This window comes from Lutjanus erythropterus, chromosome 8 (assembly GCF_056507025.1).
Source record: "Lutjanus erythropterus isolate fLutEry1 chromosome 8, fLutEry1.hap2, whole genome shotgun sequence".
In the NCBI taxonomy this organism is placed as follows: domain Eukaryota; kingdom Metazoa; phylum Chordata; class Actinopteri; order Lutjaniformes; family Lutjanidae; genus Lutjanus; species Lutjanus erythropterus.
The window spans coordinates 41202860-41226801 of record NC_139324.1 but is presented as its reverse complement, the minus strand read 5'-3'; the positions used below and the strand labels follow the sequence as shown (position 1 = coordinate 41226801).

General features: G+C 39.8%; 1 protein-coding gene across 1 annotated transcript in view; it reads right to left on the bottom strand.

The window, feature by feature from the left end:
* The window catches only part of LOC146323346 (partitioning defective 3 homolog B-like), a 311888-nt gene that overhangs the window by 98012 nt on the left and 189934 nt on the right, over nt 1-23942 (bottom strand). Inside the window, exons 20-21 of the mRNA XM_084725533.1 lie at nt 23223-23333; nt 22403-22780 (exon numbers count right to left, since the gene is read on the bottom strand). Of these exons, the coding sequence (XP_084581659.1) occupies nt 22403-22780; nt 23223-23333 (489 nt within the window). The remainder of the gene's footprint in view (nt 1-22402; nt 22781-23222; nt 23334-23942) is intronic.

Genomic DNA, 23942 nt, shown 5'->3' with positions numbered 1-23942 from the left:
CAGCCTCAAGGGGTCAAAACTCAAACTCAATATACACAGTTTAAAAGTTAATTTCATATGTGAAGGATGCTGATTTAAAGGGTCTCTGTGCTGTGTGCAGTTTTCTATTTTTTTTGGTCTAACATCTTGTATAAACAATTATTTTCTAATGGCACTAGCATGATGAGCAGGAAGAGCTAACATTTACTTACAAAAAGTATTTAATTTACTACTTTTATATGCAGTATAGCAATGATGCTGCTGAAATAAAACTCTGAGACTGACTTATGTGATGTGTATTGCTTCTGGTAACATGATTCATGGTATAGAGTCTGTAGAAGTGTATGTTTATATTGACTGCTTTAAGGCAGATGTGTATTTCACTGGTTAGTGTGAAAGTGGAACTCTCTACAAGATGATTTAAAGTGTTTTAAAAATATATCTTTTAGTTTAAGAAAGTGATGAGTTAACTTACTGTGTGAATTATTGTGTGGATCTGGATTCTTTTGTTTTTTTGTTTTTTTTTACTGTTTGTATTGACTGTCAGAGACACTGATGCTTAAATGTTCTCTCAACTCCATGTGTTTGGAACAATACAACAGCAGTACAACATCTGTCAATTACAGTGTCGAGTGTACTGAAGCTGTAAAAACTATTTAACAGAAAATAAAGAAAAAAATCTGTATATCTGAGTACTCTTCTGGGACCTCAGTTCTTTGTTGTCATGTTGTGCCATTGTCCTAATTCGTGGGGTTGGGAGTTTTTTCGTCTTGTGGTGTTATCGATGGTGCTGTCATTCTTTGTGTTTTTGTTTACATTAGTGTTGTATCAAGGTATGAAAGTCCAGTACTGTGGAAACACTGGTTATCAAGTAACTGTAATAGACAGACCATCTATTTCAGCTGCTTATTTATACTTTCAGTACGGGTCAAAATAAGATTTATCTTCTTCCTGCCCCTTTTCATTCATGAGCTGTGCAAATTAATTTGTGTAGTGATCATGAACAACTTCATATATTTGTTTCTTTTTCTGGAGATGTGTTTTACATGAGCAGAACAAATTAAAATGAAATGTATAAAACTTACATCTTTCAAAATAAGCATGAGTTTCAGTCCAGTCTCCTCTCTCTCTCTCTGTCTCTCTCTCTCTCTCTCTCACACACACACACACACACACACACACACACACACACACACACACACACACACACACACACACACACACACACACCACAGACTTACACACACACACACACACACACACACACCACAGACTTACACACACACACACACACCACAGACTTACACACACACACATACCCACAAGCCCAGGGAGATCAATCTCTTGCTCTTGCTCTGTCACACCAATAATAATTCTATAAATGTTTAAAATCAGAATCGGAAACTCGGCATAGCTGTTAATAATGCTGCTATTAATAATTGAGACTCCAGTTCCATTAATAACGTGGTGAGATATGCTCTAAAATATATCAATGTTCACAGTAAAAGGATATGTCTTTGTCATTAAAGCCTATAAATATTTACAAGTCTGGTCATAAAAGGTGCAATTTCTTATAATAACACCCTTAAAATGTGTTTTCTGGCTGGCTTTTAATCAGTTTTGGGATCTTTGTCATCTAAAAGCGAGACTCCACTGTAGAAGCCAGGATAAAGAGCGACATGTGATCATAAGTCATGGTTATTTAACATTTATCTTTCAAGACATGATGTGGGATCTGTCAAACACAATCCATTCAGGAAAAATATACTGAGCGTACATTTAAATTCTTCTAAAGATACTTAAACTTTAACGTCTACATTAAGTGTTAACACCTTGAAGAGGCATTATCAGCCTGGTTTACTTAAAACTAGGCTTAATAAAAACATCAGTAATTAAAAACACACTGGGTGATGTGGCAAATCCATTACCAGCGTTTGCACCCGATGATCCATCTGTATTTTCCTTCCATCAGAATAATGAATAAAAGGTGTATGCATAGAAAGACTGGAACGTTCTCACTCCTAACACGTCAAACATGGCAGCTTCATCAGCGCCCGTATGCCTCAAACTACAGCCCCTTTTGCACTTGAGAAAAACCCCACTAACAACCACTAACATCTGACTTTAGTCCTCAGTGGGAAAAGGTACATTCAGCACTCAGTCCCAGGTTAAATGACTCTGTAGTGGTTCCAGGTATTTATCCCTCCCAGCCTCTTCTGTGAATCTTTAGCCCCTCTTTCACACACACACGCTGCTTGGCTTGACTCAGATTAAACTGATGACACTCGTTTCTTTAGTGATGGATAAACATTTTACTTCCAGTAAATTCTTCACAGTAAAAGCCCCCAGTTATAGCATTATCTAAAAGCTTTTATTATGAAGCAGGAAAATCTGGAAATGTTTTAACTCATATACAGCTGAAAGCGAACATGAAGCAGTAAAATAAGGCAGATATCTGAAAGTACAGGGAAAATAAACTTCAAACCACAGAGATTCAGTTAGAAGCTACTCTGCTCTTGTGCACACACTTCAGTTGAGACTCTGCTTTCCAGCACACATCAGAACTAATCATGAGAAATAGCCAATATTCTCACTGATGGCCTTGTTTGGTTATGTAGGTCATGTACAAGGCACTGGTATTAAATTAAGACTTATGACTTAACAACTCCACATAGTTCATTTACGTTAAGTAACCTAAAAGTTATATTTTGAAAGTACAACTGGATGTTTCATATTTATTACTCCTAACTCAAATGTACCAAACTGACATGAGAGGGGTGAGTAGAGTCTGAAGTGTAGGTCCACTGAACAAACTGCTGCATTCGATGAGTTGAGAGTGAGAAACTGTTGGAAAGACAGAGAGATGAAGAGACTGATAACAGAAAAAAGGCTCGGTCAAAGAAAGAGAGAAAGAACAGGTGAAGCAAATGTCTCCCAGCACTCTCTAACAGATGACTCTGAGCTGAAAGGTTTAATAAATCTGGAATAAAGGACTGAGGTGTAATCTGCCACACAGGAAGCAACACACACGTAAGCACACACACGCAAACATAAAGGGGTGGATGATCTTACAGGTGATGTATGGTCTCCTCTTAGACATGTCAGTGGGGAAGATGTCATTCAGAGTTCAATCTGATTTATAGCATGTTTGCAATTGTGTGCATGTAAGACTGTGTTTGTATTTGTGTAAAAAAAGAGAGAGGCTACACAAAAACATGTGCAGGAACCTGCTAAAGCTCTTGTTGTTAGACTGACATCTCTTTCATGGATGTAGAGTGTTAAAATTCAGTTTCAGAGAGAATAAGATTGTGTTTGCCTTCCAGATATTGCAATGTGTGTGTGTGTGTGTGTGTGTGTGTGTGTGTGTGTGTGTGTGTGTGTGTGTGTGTGTGTGTGTGTGTGTGTGTGTGTGTGTGTGTGTGTGTGTGTTTGAGTGAAACAGGGTAAGTGTCAAGTCTTGCATTCTTGGAAGGAAGAAAGACAAGAAAAAGATAAAAATGCTACCCACTGGCAGAGCTGTTGACCTTCTGAAAAAAATGGAAGTAGTAAAGCAGGATTTCCTTTCATTAGCACAAACACAAAGCCATGATAGCCATTTGGAAAAATCAATAAAGCTTGAAAACGTAAACTGCAATTGATTTAGAAGCTTAAGAGATGGTACACACTGTATACAAATGGTTCCTTCACCCTTTTCAGGGAAAGTAGAAAATTTGCGACTTTGCATCCTGCTGATGCTGATCAATGCAAAACAAAAACATCTTCTTTTTTTTTAAACTTTAAAATGTCAGGGTTACAGATGACTGTATTAGCCTTTTCAATGCAACAGTAAATGAACATCGACTCCCTATTCAAAAGAGATCTAATGGAAAGAAGGAACCTTAAAACTTTTAAGCTAGTGATACAAATTGCATAAATAAACTTAATTATATAATTACTTAATTAAATTCAATGGAACTTCAATATAATTATATATGTTGTTACATAACACAGGAATTCATTAACTCATAAATGAACAGGCTAAACATGACAAGTCGACTAGTAGCAGAGCAGTTCGCCTGCTTCTGGCCTTCAACTTCAAGTGTTTCAATTCTTTTACCAGACGGTCTGTAAACACACCACGCCTGCCGTCATAAACGTGTCTCAGGGTGTAACGTTAACATGCTTCTACAACGTGTAATGTGGGCAAATCACCAGGATTATTAGATCTTTGTACAAAAATGCTGATGCTGATGAGATTTACTCCTTAGGTACTGAACTTTGGTACTGAATGACGAGGTGTTTTTCAATACTAGATATGATCAAGGCAATTTGATCGGACTCTTCAGTAGTTTAGTCGAAAAAAGGCATCAATGATAACATCTATTTTAGTATTTTTGGACTAGGGTATCATCTCATGGCAATGACAGGGCACAACCCACAGTCGATACAGCTGTGAGCAGTGTAACAGAGGAAATATAGTTTAATATTGATGGATGATGACAAGAGGGAGTTGTAGTCTTTTTCTTTCCACACATCAACAAAATGTCTGCCGGTCTGTGTGTGTGAGTGTGTGTGTTGTCCCTGGTGTCTAGTTGTAGAGTCCAGGATCGTTATCAGCTGTGTCTTACAAGTATCAACTACATCACAACAGCAGACACAGGTCAATGCATTATCTCACTCTCTGCCTGTATCTTGTATCTCTGTTTCACTCGGCTGCTTGGTCTCACTAGACACACACACACACACACACACACACACACACACACACACACACACACACACACACAAACACACACACACACACACACACACACACACACACACACACGTGTGTACAGGATTATTTGCAAGTAACAAAAACAACTTAATCAATGTGAGCTCGTGTCCCTCATGTCTTGACATGGACGTGAGCTTTCTTTAAATTATATGTTCTGTCATTTTGACATTTCCGGGATGTATTCAATTTCCCGTTCACATTTTTCTTTACTGACTCATTTAGAGCTGTAAATATTCACCATTCTGTCAACCTGTTTCCATAATCTATTTTCAATTTCTTGCACCTCCATTCATCCTTTTACCACTATCTCTCCTCGTTCTATCCTCCACAGTTGATGCAGGTAATCATCTCCGCTGTCATTTCCATCCCTGCCTTGATACCATCCATCTCTCCTTCCCTCTCCCACTCCATCTTAATCTCTTCATCATCTGCTCACCTCCATCGCCTCTGCCCTGCCTCCCTCTTCCCTCCCGCCATATCTCTCTCATCTCGCTCTTCATCATCTTCTTCCTCGTAATCTCCCAAGCTCGCGCTCGGGCTCTAATTAGCTGACGTCTCCACTAATGAAGTTTGACAACAAAAGATCACCAACGCTGGCAGGTGAGTCAGAGGGAGAATAAGAAGAAAGAAAGGGGCAAGAATAGATGTGTGGTGGGGGGTGGGGGGGTTTGTGCTGTCAGGTTGCTCTGTTGCTCTCTTTTCCCCTGCAGGCTAACAGGAAGTGACACGTGTTTTTAAAATGCAGCTGACAGGATATGACACTGCTCCTTACGCGGCGCCGTCCAAGCACGGGGAGTAATTAGCGCTCTATCGACTGCCATGACATCAATCAGACGAGCTGTCTAAATGCCTGTGCGTGGAAGGGAAACGCTCACAGTGGCAGAAGAGGTTGGCATCCTATCGTCTTGACAATCAGCGCTCGTGTGTATGTGTGTATTGTACAGATTGAAAATTGTCTGGCATAACATTATTTAGACAAGCCTTCTCTCTCTCTCTCTCTCTCTCTCTCTCTGTGTGTGTGTGTGTGTGTGTGTGTGTGTGACAGACAGAGAGGGAGAGGGAGTGCTACAGGTGGCAAACTGGCTGGCATAAAATCATGTAGGCAGGATGTCTGGCTCAACGCTCCCTTTTGACTTTAACAGCCGTGTGTGTGGCAGGAGGCCTATTTGCCGAATGTCTCTGCCAAGCTGAAAAGCTGTGGATGGCAACTCTCTAAAGCTGGATTAATACTTGACACGAGGGGTTACCTACAGCGTAGGTTTAGATTCACTAATCAGTGTTAAATTTAAAGGGCTGATTGGTCACAGCAGAAACCACGTCATAAGTGTTTTATTTATATTTACTACTGCGATTCTACGAGAAGATTCACCTTTTCTAATTACTGAATATGAGACCAAATCTTTATAATAGCCTTTTTACATTCTTTCATTGACTGTGATACAGAACGGCGATCGCAGCAAACCAGATGTGAGACCAAGTCATTGTTTTGTAAGTCACAAGAAAGTCTCAAGTCTTATCCTAAACAAGTGATTATTGAGTGTGGGTATTATAGAAACAGTTACACCTGAGTCAGATGTACAGAACTATCAAAGCAGGCATGTAACCAATAGTAGATTTACATGACCAAAAGTCAAGACTAGTATGTTGAAGAACAGAGTGATGGTAGCATGGAACTGTCTGCCTGAGCATTTCATCCTGGAAAACAGTAAAGATCACTTTAAAATATTACTAAACCAACATCTCCTGACTAAGCAGACAAACAGACATGTTAAAATGTATTTTGGTTGTGTGTCACTGTAATGAAATGATGCTGTGGAATGATGGAAGCGCTGTAAAACCTTTTTATAGATCCTTGGAAGAACCTGGAAGCTTTTCTGTAAGACCAATTTGATTTTGTTGTTGACTTTGATTATAATAGGCCAAAGTCTGTGTTTTAACTTACATATGAGCCACTGGTATCCTGCATCTACGTAGAAAAACTGATGATTAGAGCCTATTCCTGTCCGGCTGCAGCTAATGGAGATCCTGATGTGCTCTTTAACTAATGTGACGCCATTTTAACAACAAAGTCTCAACTTACCGTTCTTTGTGCAACATCAAATGTCGAACAAAGTTGGCGAGTTGTAACTTTTGACCCTTACGTGGTGCACAGTGCATTTAGTTTCACATAGTAACTTTTTACATGACAGGCTTTTTAATCTTTGGACTTGGAGGAAGGTATCAAGTATTTTCAAGTCAGGAGGAGAAGTCCAAGTGGAGTCATGAGTCTAAGACCACGCTCTAAAGAAAAATAGGCCTTCTTCCAGTAGTTTTACCAAATTAAAATGAATAACCATCTGCAGGAGTTGGAGGGTCCTAACATTTGACCCGCACATTTTGGATAACGCAAGAGTTGTTTTGGTTGAGTGTTGAATAGTTTTTGTAGGTTAATAAAATTATCTTTGGTCTCATTTTTTTCCAACTGGAGCTCAGAAAAGTACCTTTAGTCCTTCACTGTTCTCTCCTGAAACTCGATTAGGTTATGACTTCGGTGTCCACTTACTGAAAATGAGCAACATTAATGTCAGTTGATTCAGAAAATGAAGGGAAATGAATTGAATCTTTGAGCTTGGGGGTAGGTATCAATTATTTTGAAGTCAAAGGCATCCAAAAAAGAAGAAAAGTCAGAGTCTGTCTTCTGGCAAAACATTAAAAAGCCTTTAATCAGATGGATATTTTATAGTGAAATTCTATAAACGCAGACAATGAAGACATGAGTCACTGAATTTAAGTCCAAGTTGAGTTGCAGGTCTTTTTTTTTTATGTTATCATCAAGTCATCAGATTTGTTAATCAGGTCCAAGTCATGTTACTTGGCAGCAAACTGAGGACATGCAGTGAGGACGGGCTTTGCCAGATGTTTGTCAATGAAGAGAAAGCAACTCTTGATTCCTGTCTTCTCTCTCAACAATCTTTACTGACATCAGAAACTGGCAGGAGAAACCACAAGCAGCCCAAGCTGGCCAATCAAAGTATTTCTATAACCCTTTTAATGGTCCCTGTACTCCATCATCTTCCAAGTCCTCCTAATTAAACAACAAAATTGGTTGTTTGTCATTGTCTTAAGAAAAAAAATCAATAAAAATGTTTTCTGATTTAATGCCCATTTGGCATGACAACATTGTTTGTCAGCGGCTTCCTAAATCATTACTAAAATGATTCATGTGAGCATCGATTGATCTGCCAGCAGTACTTTTAAGGTTTGGGAAAGTTTAGCCACAAAAACTGTTAACGTTAGAGAAATATTATGTTTGATATTTCTGAGGAAGTATTAGGACATTTCTCTTTTTTGTCATCGCACATTTTGACAGTGGGATAAAAAAAGATATCCGGCCATGTCGGAGCACTGTGAAAGAGAACTGTTAAAAGAAAGGTGCAGTTTCAGGCTCCCCGAGAGCAGAAAAAATGACAGATGGTAGAGGTCAAACTTCAGCACGCAAACCAAAGAACAGTGTTATGGCTTTCTCCACAGTCAAATCCATTACTTTTGTCCCTATTGTTGAAAATGTACCCTACCATTATCCTGTTTTACACTTGATTTCAGCTCGACTAAGAATCTTTCTAATCACTCCAGACAGTTTGAGAAGTCACTCCAACTGACCTTTACTTCACATGACCTCATCTCTCTCTGGCTCTCAAATTTCCCGTGGTTGTTAGACAAATGTTTGCTGGCCATGTGGACTCAACCAGGCTAGTTTTATTAGATTATATTGAACAGACATTACGTTAATCAGAATAATATAATCCAACCTAAAGTGTGTTTTTAAAAAAGTGTCTGTTGTGTTCAAAGCTGTGATGACAGACAGGTGATTTAATGATTGTCATGTTGCTGGTATAACACACCCAAAGGTCCATAAAATGTACACTAGTTTGTTTTTTCTTTTTTTTCTTCTTTGTACTTGTCTGGCGCCGTGTTGTACAGCAGATACTCAGACATCAGCTTTATCAGCTCCTCCACGTTTGCTTCTTTCTGACACGTGACGCAAGCTACTTCCACAATGCCTCCGCTCTTCTATTTTAATGGACAAAGTCGGGCGGCAACCACCAGAAGTTCAGCAGCGTGAACTCTAAACGGGAGGGCAAACATAATTCATGTGGACAGTACCTGCTTCTTCCCCCTGCCAACGTGATCGAAACCACTTCCTCTCTGTCGCCTTCACCTGGATGAAATGACTGAAGTCGGTGAGGTAATGATTACGCCTTTATTCTAAATTCTGCCTAGATTCTCAAATTATGGTATCAGTACCACAGGTGGAGCTCCCTCTCCTAAAATAAAAAAAAATATATAAAAAATGTAATTTAAAAACAAATAATCAAAATACTAATTAAAATAATTGACAGCAGTCAACAATAAATAATCTTAATATTAGGAATAAACCCCGCCTCCTATGCTTTGGTATTTTAATGATGGTCATAATTTTGGTACTTGTTAAGCCGAATATTTTCTGAGGTGGTACGCTGAGTAAAAACATTGAGAAACAATGTTTTAGTGAAACTGTCACCCCAAAAGTGAGTTTCAATTTTTCTGCAAGGGGCAACGATAAATTCAGGGTTATCTGATCTGGACCAAAACTCAGGAAATATGCCCATAATAACTGCCATGTAATACTAATAATAATAATTATAATAATAACATATAATAATAACTGCACAGCGGCTGCTCTTAATACCAGGATGGTTTAATGTAAAGACAGAATCTCACTATATATATGTGACAATACAGATGACATTTAATATTTAAACACCTGTTAATGTCGCGTATCATTTATGACTCAGACTTAATAGTCATAAAAAAATATGTTTTCTTGTCCTCAACTGGATTCGCTGTGATAACATGAGCTAATATTGAATATATGGACGTGAAAACAAACAAACACTATACATACATGTTGTCTTGGCTTTTTGGTGAGAAATAATAATCTCACAAAAAAAAACTTCCACTAATGCAATGCACCATATGAATTATAGACATGAAAAAAAAAGTTACCAAATAGAGTCTGAGATGTAATATACAAACAAAGACCACAAAAATAGAGTCTGCATGTTGCTTAGCTACTGAAATTGCATTTCAATTCACTTTTTCATAATCCCCCCTGTATGAAAAAGGTATTAGATTGAGTACAGGATCTATACAGACGGAAAATAACATGGAAGATGTATAAAGCTAATTCCATCCCGGAGTGCATACCCTTTTGTGTCTAGAAACTTTTAGTGCGCTCATCTGTTTGTGTGTGTCCTTTTAAGAGCCGGAGTCTATGTGCCCATGTGTCCTTTTACCGTGTGCGTGCTCCACAGCGGGAGGATGTCCTTTGCATGGAATTTATTTTTCACTGAGAACTACTTGTGCAAATACGAGCAGCGGAAATCATAAATGAGAGGAAGAGAGTGCAACAGGGGGAAGAGAGAGACCTAGAAAGGGTATATTGAAGGGACGAGAGCAAAGGGGGGAGGTGGGGAGGGAGGGATGGAGCGGACGAGTGCCTCTTGAGAGCTTTTCCTTATTAGCCAGGCTGAATCACGCGCTTTGAGTCCGGAAAACACACACTCTGGCCCTTTTCTCGTCTGCTCTCCATCACTTGCCCCCCCCACCCCCCAAACAACCTCTTCTCATTCCTCTCTTTCAGTCCTCTTCACATTCTTTCCTCCCAGCATCTCAGTTTGGTTTATCCCTCACTTTTCTTCCACTTTCCCATCTCCTTTTCTCCGTCTAATTTGCCCTTTTACCCCTGGACATTCACCGACCCCCCCCCCTCGCTCATTCTCCTTGCATGTCCTCACTCCGTCCACCTTGCTCCCCGTCTCATCTGTTGAATTATCCCAAAACATCCACTTAGCCTCTCTTCCCCTCTGAATCCCTCGCTACCTCCTCTTTTCTCCTTTTTCAATTCACTCGTTGATCCACTTTTCTCATTCCTGCCATTATTTGGGTCCACTCATGTCTCCTTTCAGTCGCACAAAAATTGGATCCCCATATTCTCTCTTCCTCTTCTCTTTCTTTCTTTTTTTAATCCTACACATGCTCTGACTCAATCATCTTTTCCAAACCTCTCCTCTCTACATTCTGCTTTTTTGCATGTTTCCCTTCTCTCCCTAAACTCGTCTACTCTGTATCCCTCTCTTCCTGCTTTCAGAAAGAAGTCCCCCTTTTCTTCAACACTTCCTCCTGCTAATTTGTTTCTGCAGCTTCCAAACACTCATGCTAGCTCTTTCTTCTCCATACATCTCTTCTTATCCGTTTTCCTTCTTTTCACATCCCTTCCTCTTTATTCCTAATCCCACTTAACCTTCCATTTTACCTCCCTTTAGTTTAAAAACACTCCAAACATCTCTCTCATATCCGCCACAGTCCTTGAAACCACTCGTTCTTAAATTAGCTGAAAATTCCACATTCCCTTCCACAGAGTTTCCATAACAATGCAGTTGTATTTGCTATTATAAATGACAAAACTAGAATTGCCTCCTTGCAGTTGAATGTCTCCACCAACCAGTGAATAATTTCCATTGAGAAACATGCCGTCTTCTCTTAGTCTTCTGTCCTTCTCCATAAAAATCTCTGATAGAAAGCAGAACATTATAACACAGTGAAGTTGACCTTTGACCTTTTCAATATGAGACGTCATGACTTCTTGAATTATGGCCAAAAACATCACACACCAAATTTTAATCGGTTTATTCTTGAGTCCAAGTGGGTGAAGAAATTCAATCAAGGTGTTCTTAAGAGATCATGTTCACAAGAATTGGACGGATATGAGTTTGAGATCTGACTGAAAAATCTATTCACTTCTTCCTTGAGTCCAGGTTGATGTTTGTACTGAATTTGAAGAATTTCTGTCAAGGCGTTCTTGAGATATTGCGTTCATAAGAAGGGGATGTGCAGACAGACGAATGTCACTGACATGGACACAAAATAAGTCTTTCAAATAACCCATAAGAGCATACTGTACATCTGCACTGCCAATTTGTGGGACAAATACAAGCCAGCAGCACTCTTTTAAGGTTTAAAAAGTAAAAGTAGTTTGTAAAGATTAGGGAAAGACTGCCTGGAAATCAACAGATGGTCAGGGATGAGATGAGTTGTTTTAAGCTGCTTTAGAAAACAACCAAAGCTGTTGTTTTTGTGCAGAGGACAGTCATTAATTGCATGTCACTTGTCAAAAATATGTTAATATTTTCTTGCATGTCAGAACGGCAAAGAGTCGCATGTACAGACACAAAGAGGCAGCAGGACTTGCATTAGACTGAAATGTGTTAGACACCTTTACAGATCAGGCCTGTAAGTTTCTATTTTTCAGCACATTTTGTGACTTAGATTATTTGCTTTAATGCTTATTAGCGCCAAAGTCATGTAACTACTCAAAGCTTCATCCTCTAACACACACACACACACACACACACACACACACACACACACACACACACACACACACAGTCCCAGCCCCACCAAAACTAATTACCTACAACAGGAGAATGACGTGGAAAACAGCACTCGCACAGACCAACCTGACACCTACTAAAAGCTCTCTGAACAGTGTGTGAGAAGTGTGCAAGATAAAGACAGTGAGTATGTACTGCTGTGTAGAAAAGGGGCCTGTGTGTGTCTGTGTGTGTTTGTGCGTGTGTGTGTGTGTGTGGCAGTCATTAAGCTGAGAAGAATGTCTGATTAATTAACATGGAGGAAAGAACGCCTCTCCAGTGACCAGCCAAGCAAAGCTAAAAGCTCATCTCTCTGGTACGAGCTTCCTCTGTTCCTGGTCTCTATTTCATCATTCTGACTCTTAATACACAATTTGGGAACGCATGTTTTTTCCATTCATGCACTCTGTGAAGTAAGATGAACACAATCTGCAGTAATTTAAATATGCTAGATAAGGTTCTGTATAGACCCCTTTTCATTATGATTTTTTGTGGGTGGGGCTTAGTTGGAAACTATTCCCTTAGCTGAAATGAGCTAGAAAGTTTTGGCTTGTTGAAGAAGAGTTTGTGTGATAATGTACAGTCACTCACTCTCCAGGAAGTGTTTGTTGAAAAAGCTCACATTAACCAATGAGAGCAGACTGGCGGCGTGCTCGCTCCCTCAACGGACGGATGATCAGTGTGCAGCCTCTGCAGCGTCGGGGGTTTGGACAAATACATCGTCGACTGTCTGATTCCATCACTGGTTGTTTCTTTAGGGTGATTTTTGACATTTTATTTTCGGTCTGCACAACGTTGCACTAAGCCAGGAGGATGAGACTGTTATAACAGTGGAAAGACCGGACAAGTCAAGTTTAAATGAAATTTGTCTTAATTCAGTCAAACAGAGAAACTTGAAGTCAGGAGATCTGTTGTATTTTTATTTTTATTTAATTTTAAACTCTTTTTTAATAATTAAAACCGGTGTGAGGATATTTCCTTTCTTGATGTTTTGTTTAGTTTATCTTCTTTCATTTTACGTTCCAGCCGGATCACTGAGGTTCTCCACTGCTTTTCTTTTAAAAGTCCTCATGTGTCCCACAAAAGCCTTCTGTTTTTATGTCCCCTAAACTGTGGAACTAATTACTTTTGTACATTAGATCATCAAACCCTGTCTGTATTTTTAAGAGGAAAATAAAGACCTATCATTTTAGTCTGGCTTTTAAATGTTAATTTGGGAGTCATGTTATGACTTTGGTCTTTTAAGCTTCAATCATTGTTTTTTATGTTATTCTATTTCTCAGTGTTCCTTTAACTTAATTCTAATAATTTTCATTTTATTGTTGTAATTTTATTCTTGCATTTTTATTTTATTTATTTGTAGTTTCATCATTCTTTGCTTATTTTTACTTGTTTCTTGTCTGTAGTTTAAATGAGTTAAACAAATGAGTTAGTTGAGTTTATTTTGTCACACAGGTTTTGACTTATCAGGTTTTAACCAGAACTTTTATTTAACTTTGAGTTGCCATTTTAGCTTAATTGTGTGGCCAACTATTATGTTTGCCTACAGTTTTTTCCTTTGTTTTGCATCCAGCCAACACTAATCATCTTTTTTAACCCATGTGTGTCATTTTAGCGATCAAAAGAAGCCAAGCCGCCACTACATCACATCTGACATACGTCACTCTCTAGTGTCTCAAATGAAGTCTGATGCATTGTGATTCAAAAGGAAAGAATGCTACTGTATGAAATAAAGCAGTCAGAAAATGGCTTCTCCTCCAGCACAAACAAAACCAAACAAAAGTTTTCAGAGTTTCTCGCGATGGCAGATGGAGTAACAAGTGAGAGCCAATCGCAAATTCACTTCAAACATGTTTATCCTCTTTAGTCGAAGAAACTCAAACACAAACACAAACGGAGCAACAGTGAGGAGGAAGAGGGAGCAGAGAGGCAATCGATAAGTGACAACATTTGATAAGTGTTTTCAATCCTGCACATGGTTATTCTTCTAATAATACTGGAAGGAGGGACTATTTTTCTCTTGAGGATGGTCTTACTTGTTTATGGCAGCTGTCTATCTAAACTGTCAGTTGTGTATATACTGAATTCATTATAGGGCTGGGCTTGAGTCACGTGACTTGGACTCAAGTCACAGTTGAATCATAAATTTGATGACTTTAGACTCGCCAAAATCACAACATGGCTCAAACTTTGATACCAATGAATCGTGACTTCACATGAACTTGAGCCTTCTGATTTTGAAATACTTGATAACTTCCCCTTTAATTTAAAATGTATGTTATTTAAAAATGTGCCGCCAATAAGTCAGTTTCCCTTCATGTCCTGAATCAACTAATGTTAACACTTTTCATTCCCAGCAAGCTGACACTTAAGCTGCATTCGAAACAACGTCAAGAGTTGAAATTTCCCAGTAGAAATGTCCAACTTCCCAAATCAAAGCTTTCCAGGAGGACGGTGCCAAAAGTAAACAAAAAACATGGCTGACCCTGAAAAATTGTTGAGGTTCCTTGTCAAGTTTAACTTTATTTTGCTGCTGTGTTCTCCACTTATCTTGAGCTGCTTTTAGATGTGTGTGCAGTTTCCGTCCCGGGGGTCTGAGAAAGTATCTCGTATCGTATCGTATCATAAGTGTAACCTAAACTGTATTGTCAACATCAACTCTAACAAGATTTCCTTCATCTTTCGTTGAAGCGGCTTCATAAAATCCATTTTTAGAGGCAAGCCTTTTTGTAGATCTCCAGTCCTGTTTTAGTTTTGTTTTGTTTCAGGTTGGTCACTGCCTCATTGTGCTGTGTTTCATACTGGAAATTATTTCTGCTTTGTTTATTCATTTATATTTGTGTGTGTGTGTATATGAAGCACTTTTCATTTTCTTAGGTTATGGGGAGCTGTGCTTTCTCCATAAAAAAAAAACCCTCTCTGGTCCTGTCTTTTTTTTCTTTACCTTTCTTTCAGTCTTGACATTATTTGCTCTCTACTTATCTTTCACTCATGCGCTACAGTACCTCTCCCTCTCTCATGCTCTCTCACTCCACTCTGGTCTCTCCAGGCTGATTGTTTTCTAATTGGTGGAGTGCCAGAGGTCGTGGTTGTTATGGTAACCTGCAAGGGGCACTTGGAAGGGTTAGGGGGTGGCAGTGGTAGTGGCTGGGCGAGGGTGGGAGGGGGCACCCACTCAAGAAAACTGAGGGCAGCACTCATGCAAGGCTTGGGTGGTCACTTCAGAAAATGGACTGAGAGAGAGAGAGAGAGAGAGAGAGAGAGAGAGAGGGAGAGAGAGAGAGCGAGAGAGAGAGAGAGAGAGAGGGAGAGAGAGAGAGAGAGAGAGAGAGAGAGTGTGTTTGACATCCTAACTACCTCAGTTTTGTACATGCAGCTAAGAGTGTGAGCACACAAAATGGTTCCAGTGACGAGAGGGAGTGAGAAAGAGTGTGTGTGTGTGTGTGTGTGTGTGTGTGTGTGTGTGTGCAGATGGTGGGCAAAGAATCCTGCACTCCACTTGAAAATCTTCTAAAGAGCTCCTTTTCTTTTTTTTTTCTCCCACCCTGGTTCCCTTGCTGCTTCCTTCCCTATGTGAGCCCCTCAAGCCTCCCAATCTGTCCATCTGTGTACCGAGATGGAAGAGAGGCAGAGGAGCTGCAGGAGGGAGGACACCAGGAGAATGACTGTACGTCCACACTAAGATGACTACATTTACAAAAATACACATTTTTTTTCTGTCTAATTTAGCACTTCATCCACTCTGATCTGGATTTTTGACTCACATAGACGTACGATGCCTCCAAAATCACTACAAACCCAAAATTTGACTGTTTAACATATTTTTGTGTGAATAAACGGTAGTATTTATCTTGTTGGACACACTGCTCAGCGTCCATTGCGTCACTTCCTGAGAGCTTGCTTGGTGTTTGGAGACACGTAACCATGGTAACCCATAATAGCAAGAAAAAGTGAAACCGTACTTGAATTTAATTGTTATTAATGTCATGCCAGAGCTGCCTTGGTTGCCGTCCTCTTTTGTCTGTTGTCATCATTACTTCATTGAAATGTGGGACATATTTTTTCCAGTATGCACCTTGTGTACTATTGGGTTCATACTCAGGTTTCATTCTAAAAATTAAAATCTCATATACTGTTTTAGTGTACTAAACATCTTGTTAGTATGGAATTTCAGGAGAAGCTTAAGATTTTTGAAAACAGTCTTGTGTGGATAAATGTGAAGATGATGACTTGTAATTGCTTATGATGTGACAGATAATTATTTAAGATAACAAAGATTGTTTCTGAGCAATAATACATTAAAACATGATTAAGATTTTAGTAGAGTCATTCTCAACCAGTGGACAACCTGAGACAGTGGTACTGACAAATAGATATGTTGTTGTTGCTGTTGTTTTTTGTTTATTTACAAAGCTGGTTATATTTATTTCTAAACGTGGTTAAGAATTCTCAAAAACATCAAATTAATCTTTTTGTCTTAATGTCTAGTTTTGTTTGAATATCACGTTATGCCACTGTTAACAAGCCAAGGTTCCCTCAGATGCAGTGACCCATAATTAATCTGTTTTTAAAAGAGAAAAGTGAGGTGGGAGGTAACCCTGTTTAAGTAAAAGCTCGACAGCGTGCATGTGGAGAGGGAACATGACCCTGATTACATTAAATTTGGATCCATAATGGAGGACGGTGATGCTGAGCCGAAAGCATGTGGTGAAATCCTGTCACAGCGCAGATTAGTTCTTCTCCCTCTTTTTGTCTTCTGTTTTTGTTTGTTATTTATTCGGTAATGTGGTCCTCTGACATTTTTGAACAATAAGAAGTGGGCCAAAAGGTTGAGAACCCCTGCTCGAGTTGGACCTTTGAATTTGATTTAAGCAAACGCTCGTTGGAAAAGTCAAAATGTAGGACACACAGCTACTTAAATGCAGAGAGCATTGGAGCATTTAGAGCAGAGAGACCAAATATGAATTTGCAAAACAAACAAGTAATCATTCTGCAACACATATTCAAACAAATATAGACATAAATAATATATACATCTGTAAGTAATAATAAGAATAATATTAATTAGCTTCTTGATAACATTCTCTATTTATTTAAAATTTGCGTAAAATCTGCAGAAGTGAAAACAGAGTTGTGTGGGTGCAGGTTCTGTGTGTCCCTGGTTAACACTTTGCTCGGGTCCAGACCTTTGAATTCACCCACTCCACTGAGTAATTCTCTCGTCTGGCATTGTGACATGTAACAGCTGCTTCTTGAGTATAAAATATAAGACCAGTGAAGAAAGAGTGATAATAAAGCATCGAGGAGGAGTAATAACAACAACGGTGACACTGATATTGAGGCTGAAGTGTTCAGGTTGCAGCATAATAGTTCCTGAAAGGATGTGTGTTGTGTTTGCTACCACAGAAAATAAATTCATGTTTCTGTAATGTGTTTATTCTGCAGCAGAGTTAGCTAAGTAGCTAACTATGTGCTAACTTCCTGTGAAAATGTAGTTCATTGTAGTTGTATGGAAAGGATCAAGAAGAAAAAGTAGATTATTTTGGGCCTGTGTGAGTGAGAGTGTGTCTGTGTGAGTGCTTCTTCTACCAAAACACATTCATGCCTTGGTGTATGGATAATCTTTACCAAATGTCTGGTGTGTGTGTGTGTGTCTGTGTGTGTCTGTGTGTGTGTATAATGGGTTTACTAAATGAGTCTGCATTAAACTCTGCCATGCATAAGGAATCGAGCTGGCTGTGCCCTTTACAATTAAAGGTGGTGGGCTGGTTGAGAAGCAGACAGTGTGATATATTACTGTGCTGTGTGGTTAAATAACTGTCCTTCCATAATAGAGCTGTTTAAAGCAAACCACTGATAAAAAATAAATAACTCTCCGACACACACACACAAACGCACTCATGCAGCCAGGCACATGTGCTGGGGGATATAATTGACTCCATTTTAAGACCTATATAAATTACCACACACTGTTGCCCTTGTCAGCAGCTGTCCATAGAAACTGACATGATGTTCAAAATCCTGCAAAGACAATAAAACTGTTGCAGAAAGCTTGGTGCTGTTTATTTGAATAATTCCTTGGAAAACTTGAGAAAAAGCACACCAGCCAGTTTACATGATGCCAACTGGAGCGCAAAGAAACTAAAGCAGGAGTACAGCGAGCATCGAAACTGTCTGTGGTTACGGGTAAGAATTTTCCCCCTGCATCAACCATGCGTCCCGACCTTATACATTAATGTGCATTTATCTGTTTTTTATAACTATCAGTTAAAAAATGTGCAGCCCTAGTTTCCCACAGTAGCCCTGAATGGACAAACCAAACACCGGCTCTACATACGGCCTTTTGCAAGTTTCCCCGCCATTGTAGTCTCTCCAACACGACTGGAACGCAAGAGAGGTGTCTGCAATCTGCTAGCTCACCACTGGACGCCATTAAATCTTACAAACTGGTCCTTGAAACTTCAAAGTTTGAAGGCAGATAACACTACTGACAGAAAACAACAGAAAACAGATTGTTGGTTTTACATCCTGACAGCAGTCATTTATCTGTTCAAATGATTAAGTTTCAGTGTGATATAACAGTCAGTAAGTTATGCTGTGTCTTCTTTGAATTGTTATTTTTTTCTTTGCGCAAGCGCCACATTCAAGTAGTCAGGGATGAGAGAAAAAACTGGACGGTTGCAAATTCTAGCTTTGATTTTGATTATAAAATTAAAATCACATTAATATTGAAATTTGGACACCTGTACTGATCAGGCACAATTTGTTTCACCACTAGTACAAAAGAAAGCAAAGACTCAAAGCACAAAGAATTTAATATGATGTATAATAAGACTTATACTTCTTTAAATGTAGAAAAGGTTGTTGTCGGCAACTGGACTTGGCAGAGTTCTTGAAGACGTTTTCGCCTCTCATCCAAGAGGCTTCTTCAGTTCATGAGGCAGCCAAATTTAAACCAAGCATAATGATGCTATTCACTGAATATTCCAGCTGATCTGGATTTTTGAATCAAGATCGTCTAAAAGTTCGTATTAATGCACTGACTGAGCAAACAGGTTAATTCCAGCCGCACACACGGAGCGTCCAGGGGAGGGCGCGAGTCAGACAGGGTGGTCTAAGTTCAGCTGATGGTGTTGTTTCATCTCTTAAATTATCATCATTATCCAACATTATGAAGGCCGAGGCAGTGGCTGCTTCGTTGTCTGGGTTTTTAATATCCATGTCTCAGTTTCTAACAGACAGTCTATCTATATCTCATATTCAGCCTCCATGAACACACAACTCTGTACATTTGTGAGCTACATGTTGTTATCACTCCATTACTCTTACTGTGTGTGTGTGTGTGTGTGTGTGTGTGTGTGTGTGTGTGTGTGTGTGTGTGTGTGTGTGTGTGTGTGTGTGTGTGTTTTGCCGAGGTGCTGATGGAATGGAGTCCTTAGCGATTTTGTTTATCTCCGTCTCCCACATGCAAACCGTGGCGGCCCTGTCCTCCCTTGACACACAGTCACACACAGACACACAGACACACGCACACACACACACACACACACACACACACACACACACACACACACACACACACACACACATACACCGCTGACACACTGCCTTCTTTTTTTGGCATCATTGATTACTGTCAGCCAATACCTGCACTTCCTCCTGTCTGCATCATCAGGTTTCAGGAAGTGATGATAAATGAACAGCACTATCTGCCAGGACGGCTGCACTGCGGGTGCAGATTTCCAAAATCCAGACATTTTTATACTCATTCTTCTTTTAAAAAGGGGAAAGAGACGGAAGAACATCAGTAAATAAATATCGGTTAAATTAAACTAAACAGCCACAAATTAGCATTGAGATCAAGTCCTCTGGAAAAGCCCAAACTGGATCCATGAGACTTACTTATTCATCTAGTTCATTATGAGTTTGTTCAATAAAGTAGCAGTGTGTTAGAAACTGTAGTACTGGACAAGTTTCTAAAATATAAAATATGTACATAAATAAAAATACAATGTTTTAACATACATGTCAACTCTCACAATTTTCCCAGAAGACTCTGGTGTTTCATCGCCCCTCTCCACAGATCACAGTTCTCTTGCATTTCTCCTGATTTGCGACAAATTTTCACACATTTGTGTCTAAATGTTTGTGTCCAGTTCTCTTTTATACATCCATTCCAAAAATGGACAGTAGTGAGAGAAAGAAATTCACTTCCTGTTTCTTACATAAAGATTTAAAGGAAAGGGACGGATCTTTTATAAGAGCAGCCTAACTAACATGCCCCTTTAAAACATGTAAAATATTCATTTTCTGCAGTTAAGGGATGAAACCTGTAGAACATAGTATATAACAGACATATGAGTTGGAACACGACTTCACAAAATTAAAAAACACAAGAAACTTCACTTGGACTTGAACATCAGCGACTCATGACTTTACTTGAAGTTGAGCCTTCTGACATGAAAACACTTGACACCTTCCACCAAGCCTGGCATCTGAATATTTAAAATGCACGTCATGAAGTAATTAATTTCCTAAACCAACTAAGATTAACGTAACGTTATGCATTCTAAGTAAGTTGACACTTAATTTAATTAATTGGTCTGACAGCATCCAAACAAGTTTCAGGAGATCCCATGAAGAACTGACGTTATGTTACTCCCATCGGAAAAAAAGCTATGAGGCGTTCAACCAAATGAACAGTTTGCAAAATGTGCAAGTTGAAAAATTACAAAAGTGGACGCAACAACTTCCAACTTCGTTCAACAGTTGAATTTGCACAAAGAACAGTAAGTCAGGAGTCTTTGGTTAACATCTGGTGGAGAGCATGAAACTCAAAGTTTAGGCCTCAGGACTTGACTTGTGACTTGAAAAACGATGACTTGGACCCACCTCTGCTACATACTGACAATTAAACACTAAACTCTATTTAGGACAAATTATTTTTATTACACTCAAGTTCAAGCAGCCTTTACTTATTTTTACTTGAAGACAGTGGCGTCTCACCTTTGACCTGAGTGCAGTTCTGGATGAACCCGGCATGACTTTTACATCCTTGTCTTGGACTGGCCTCGCACAGCAGTTTGCTTTTAATAAAATTCTTAAAGACGTGCACCTCAAAAACCAAGGTCAAATGAGTGTTGACACTGTTTATGCACGGAGGAAACAATATGAGAAAGACAGTGTCAGAAAACATTACTGTGAAGCCTGGAACTGTCCGTCAGACAGGTTTACTTCCCTGCATGAAGACAGGTACTGAAATAAGGTGGATGTGTGTCTGTGTGAGAGAATATCTGTACTGGTAGAAATATTCACAAGTAAGTGAACTGTGACTGACATAATAAAAGTAAGGAGTAAGGATTGTGGAGCTGAGAGAAACACACTGAGCCCTGCGGGTATGTTTTTTTTTTTTTTGCTGGGGCACACACACACACACACACACACACACACACACACACACACACACACACACACACACACACACACACACACACACACACACACACACAATATGTATGTCAGTGGGCATGTGGAACTCAAAGCAAGCACAAACAATTCAATCTTTCCTTTTTGTTTGTCTGACTCTATCTCTCTACTGCTGTCAACCACACACACACACAAACACACACACACACACACACACACACACACACACACACACAGGCTTGGGGCACATAAACCTGATTGAGACAGGTGAGGGGAACAGAGAGGGGAAAATATGAAGCATCAGCAACGTAATACTGCACTGAGAAACTGAAGAGAGTGGAACACGTTTATCCACAGGTTGCAAAAAGACAAAACCAATAATACTTGATTAGATGATTCAATTCAATTCAAGACAGACTGTATGAATCCTCACAGCCCATTTTACACCTTGCATTAAAATGTTTGGGTGATCAGATTCCAACTGAATAGTGCTTGACCACATGGAAGCATGTGTGTAAATGACCCAAGACGCACCTGAAGTGGTCAGGGACAAACTGTGACCACATTAATCATGTGAATATGCAACAAGTACGTCAGCAGAAACTTGCCAACTTTGTTGCTGGATTTTGCAACTTTTCAGTAAATTTTTTTAATGTGCAGTCTGTCTATTTTTTGGGAAATAAATCACACTCAAAATATGACAAGACATATTTTAATTCAAGGTGTGAGTGTCAAACTATTAAACCAAACCTTTTTATGCTGCTGGTCAGAGAAGACCAGGTTTCCTTACCTGTCATTGGCCGAAGCAGAGACAGGAGGAGACGTGGTTCCACCTCCTCTTGGTTTATTGACCTTGGCGTACAGCCTATCAAGGGGGTCGTCATCAGGGAGGGCAACAGGGTCGTGATTCCCATGACCTGGAAAGGCAGACGGGCCTTGAGGGGAAGGAGTGCGGGCATGAGCGTGCTGAATCGTGCTGTAGGGAGGCGACTGAGGCAGCGGCTGTGGCACCGAACCCGCGTTTCGGTCTCTGAAGGATTGTATGCGGGCGTAGTTGGGGTCTGCATCGTCATCCTCAACATCTGGATAAGCAGAGCCCCCGCCGCCGCCGCCGCCTTGCTGGTCTCTGGACCGCTGGTCTCGCAGCTCAGGGTGTGACGCCTCGATCCTGACAGACAGATGGAGAGCCAGTCAAGAAGTCTAGAAAGATTATTGAAATGCTGACAATTCTGATGAGAAGACAAATGATGATGAGTTACAACAAGGGTTACCACATCTTAACATCTTCAAACAAACCACACAGAAGCATACCATTAGTACAGAGCTCAGGAATGACAAGCACGGAGTAGAGGGGGACGGAGAGAATGGAAGGAATGACAGGCAATAAAGGAAAAGAATGGCAGAGATGCACTGAAGTGGTTTCAATGAGCTCCATGATAATAATAAGTGAACAATCATCTGCAACCAACCAAGAAGGAAAAAAAAGATGGCTACAGAACTTTCCACACTGAGAAAAGAGAAGTGAATACACACAGTATCTCAGGCTGGATGTCAGCAAATTTAAAGCACCAAAAAAAACATAATCATCTCATTTTCAGAGGGCTTCCCACCTTTCCCTCTCATCTTTCATCCTCTCCAGCTCATGGTCGCTCAGAATGTCTGACTTCTGTCGCTGCAGAGCTGCTTTGGCCTCCTTCTTCTCCTCTTTTTTCTTCCCGAATCTGGACAGAAAGAAGCAGAGAAACAAACAGAAACATTGAGAAAGTTTAGAGGGAAAAAAAAAACAGAATAATATAATAACTCTGTATGGAGGTTTCAACAGCCTTCAGCAGGATGTGGTGCTGCAGAAGCACATGAGGAATAAACTGCACATTAACACCATTCAGACAACATGCATGCACGTCTAAAATGCAGTGACATGAACGCAGACACACACCGAGTTATTTGTGTCCGAGCTTCTGACACAGCCTGTGACTCAGTGTCGAGACCAGAGGACCCTCGTTAGACTCTCACAGACACACACACACACACATATATGAAGGTAAATCGCACTCTTCTGTAACTCCTAAACGATATGACTCCACATCGACCACTTGTCGCTGGCAGGCGACTTAACAGTCCTGAGCTAAACGTAACCCTTTAGCCTGCACTACTGCTGCTGTTGCTAAAGTCTTGCCAGCGCTGCCCTGCAGCTAACGTTACAGTCAAGTCACATTTAAATTGAAATGTTGCCAAAAGTGAAGTTTCTAGCTTTTCTTTTTTTTTAACTTCCCTGACTGTTTTTGTGATTCCCTCCTCTTTAGAACAGAAGATCATTATTACATAGAAAC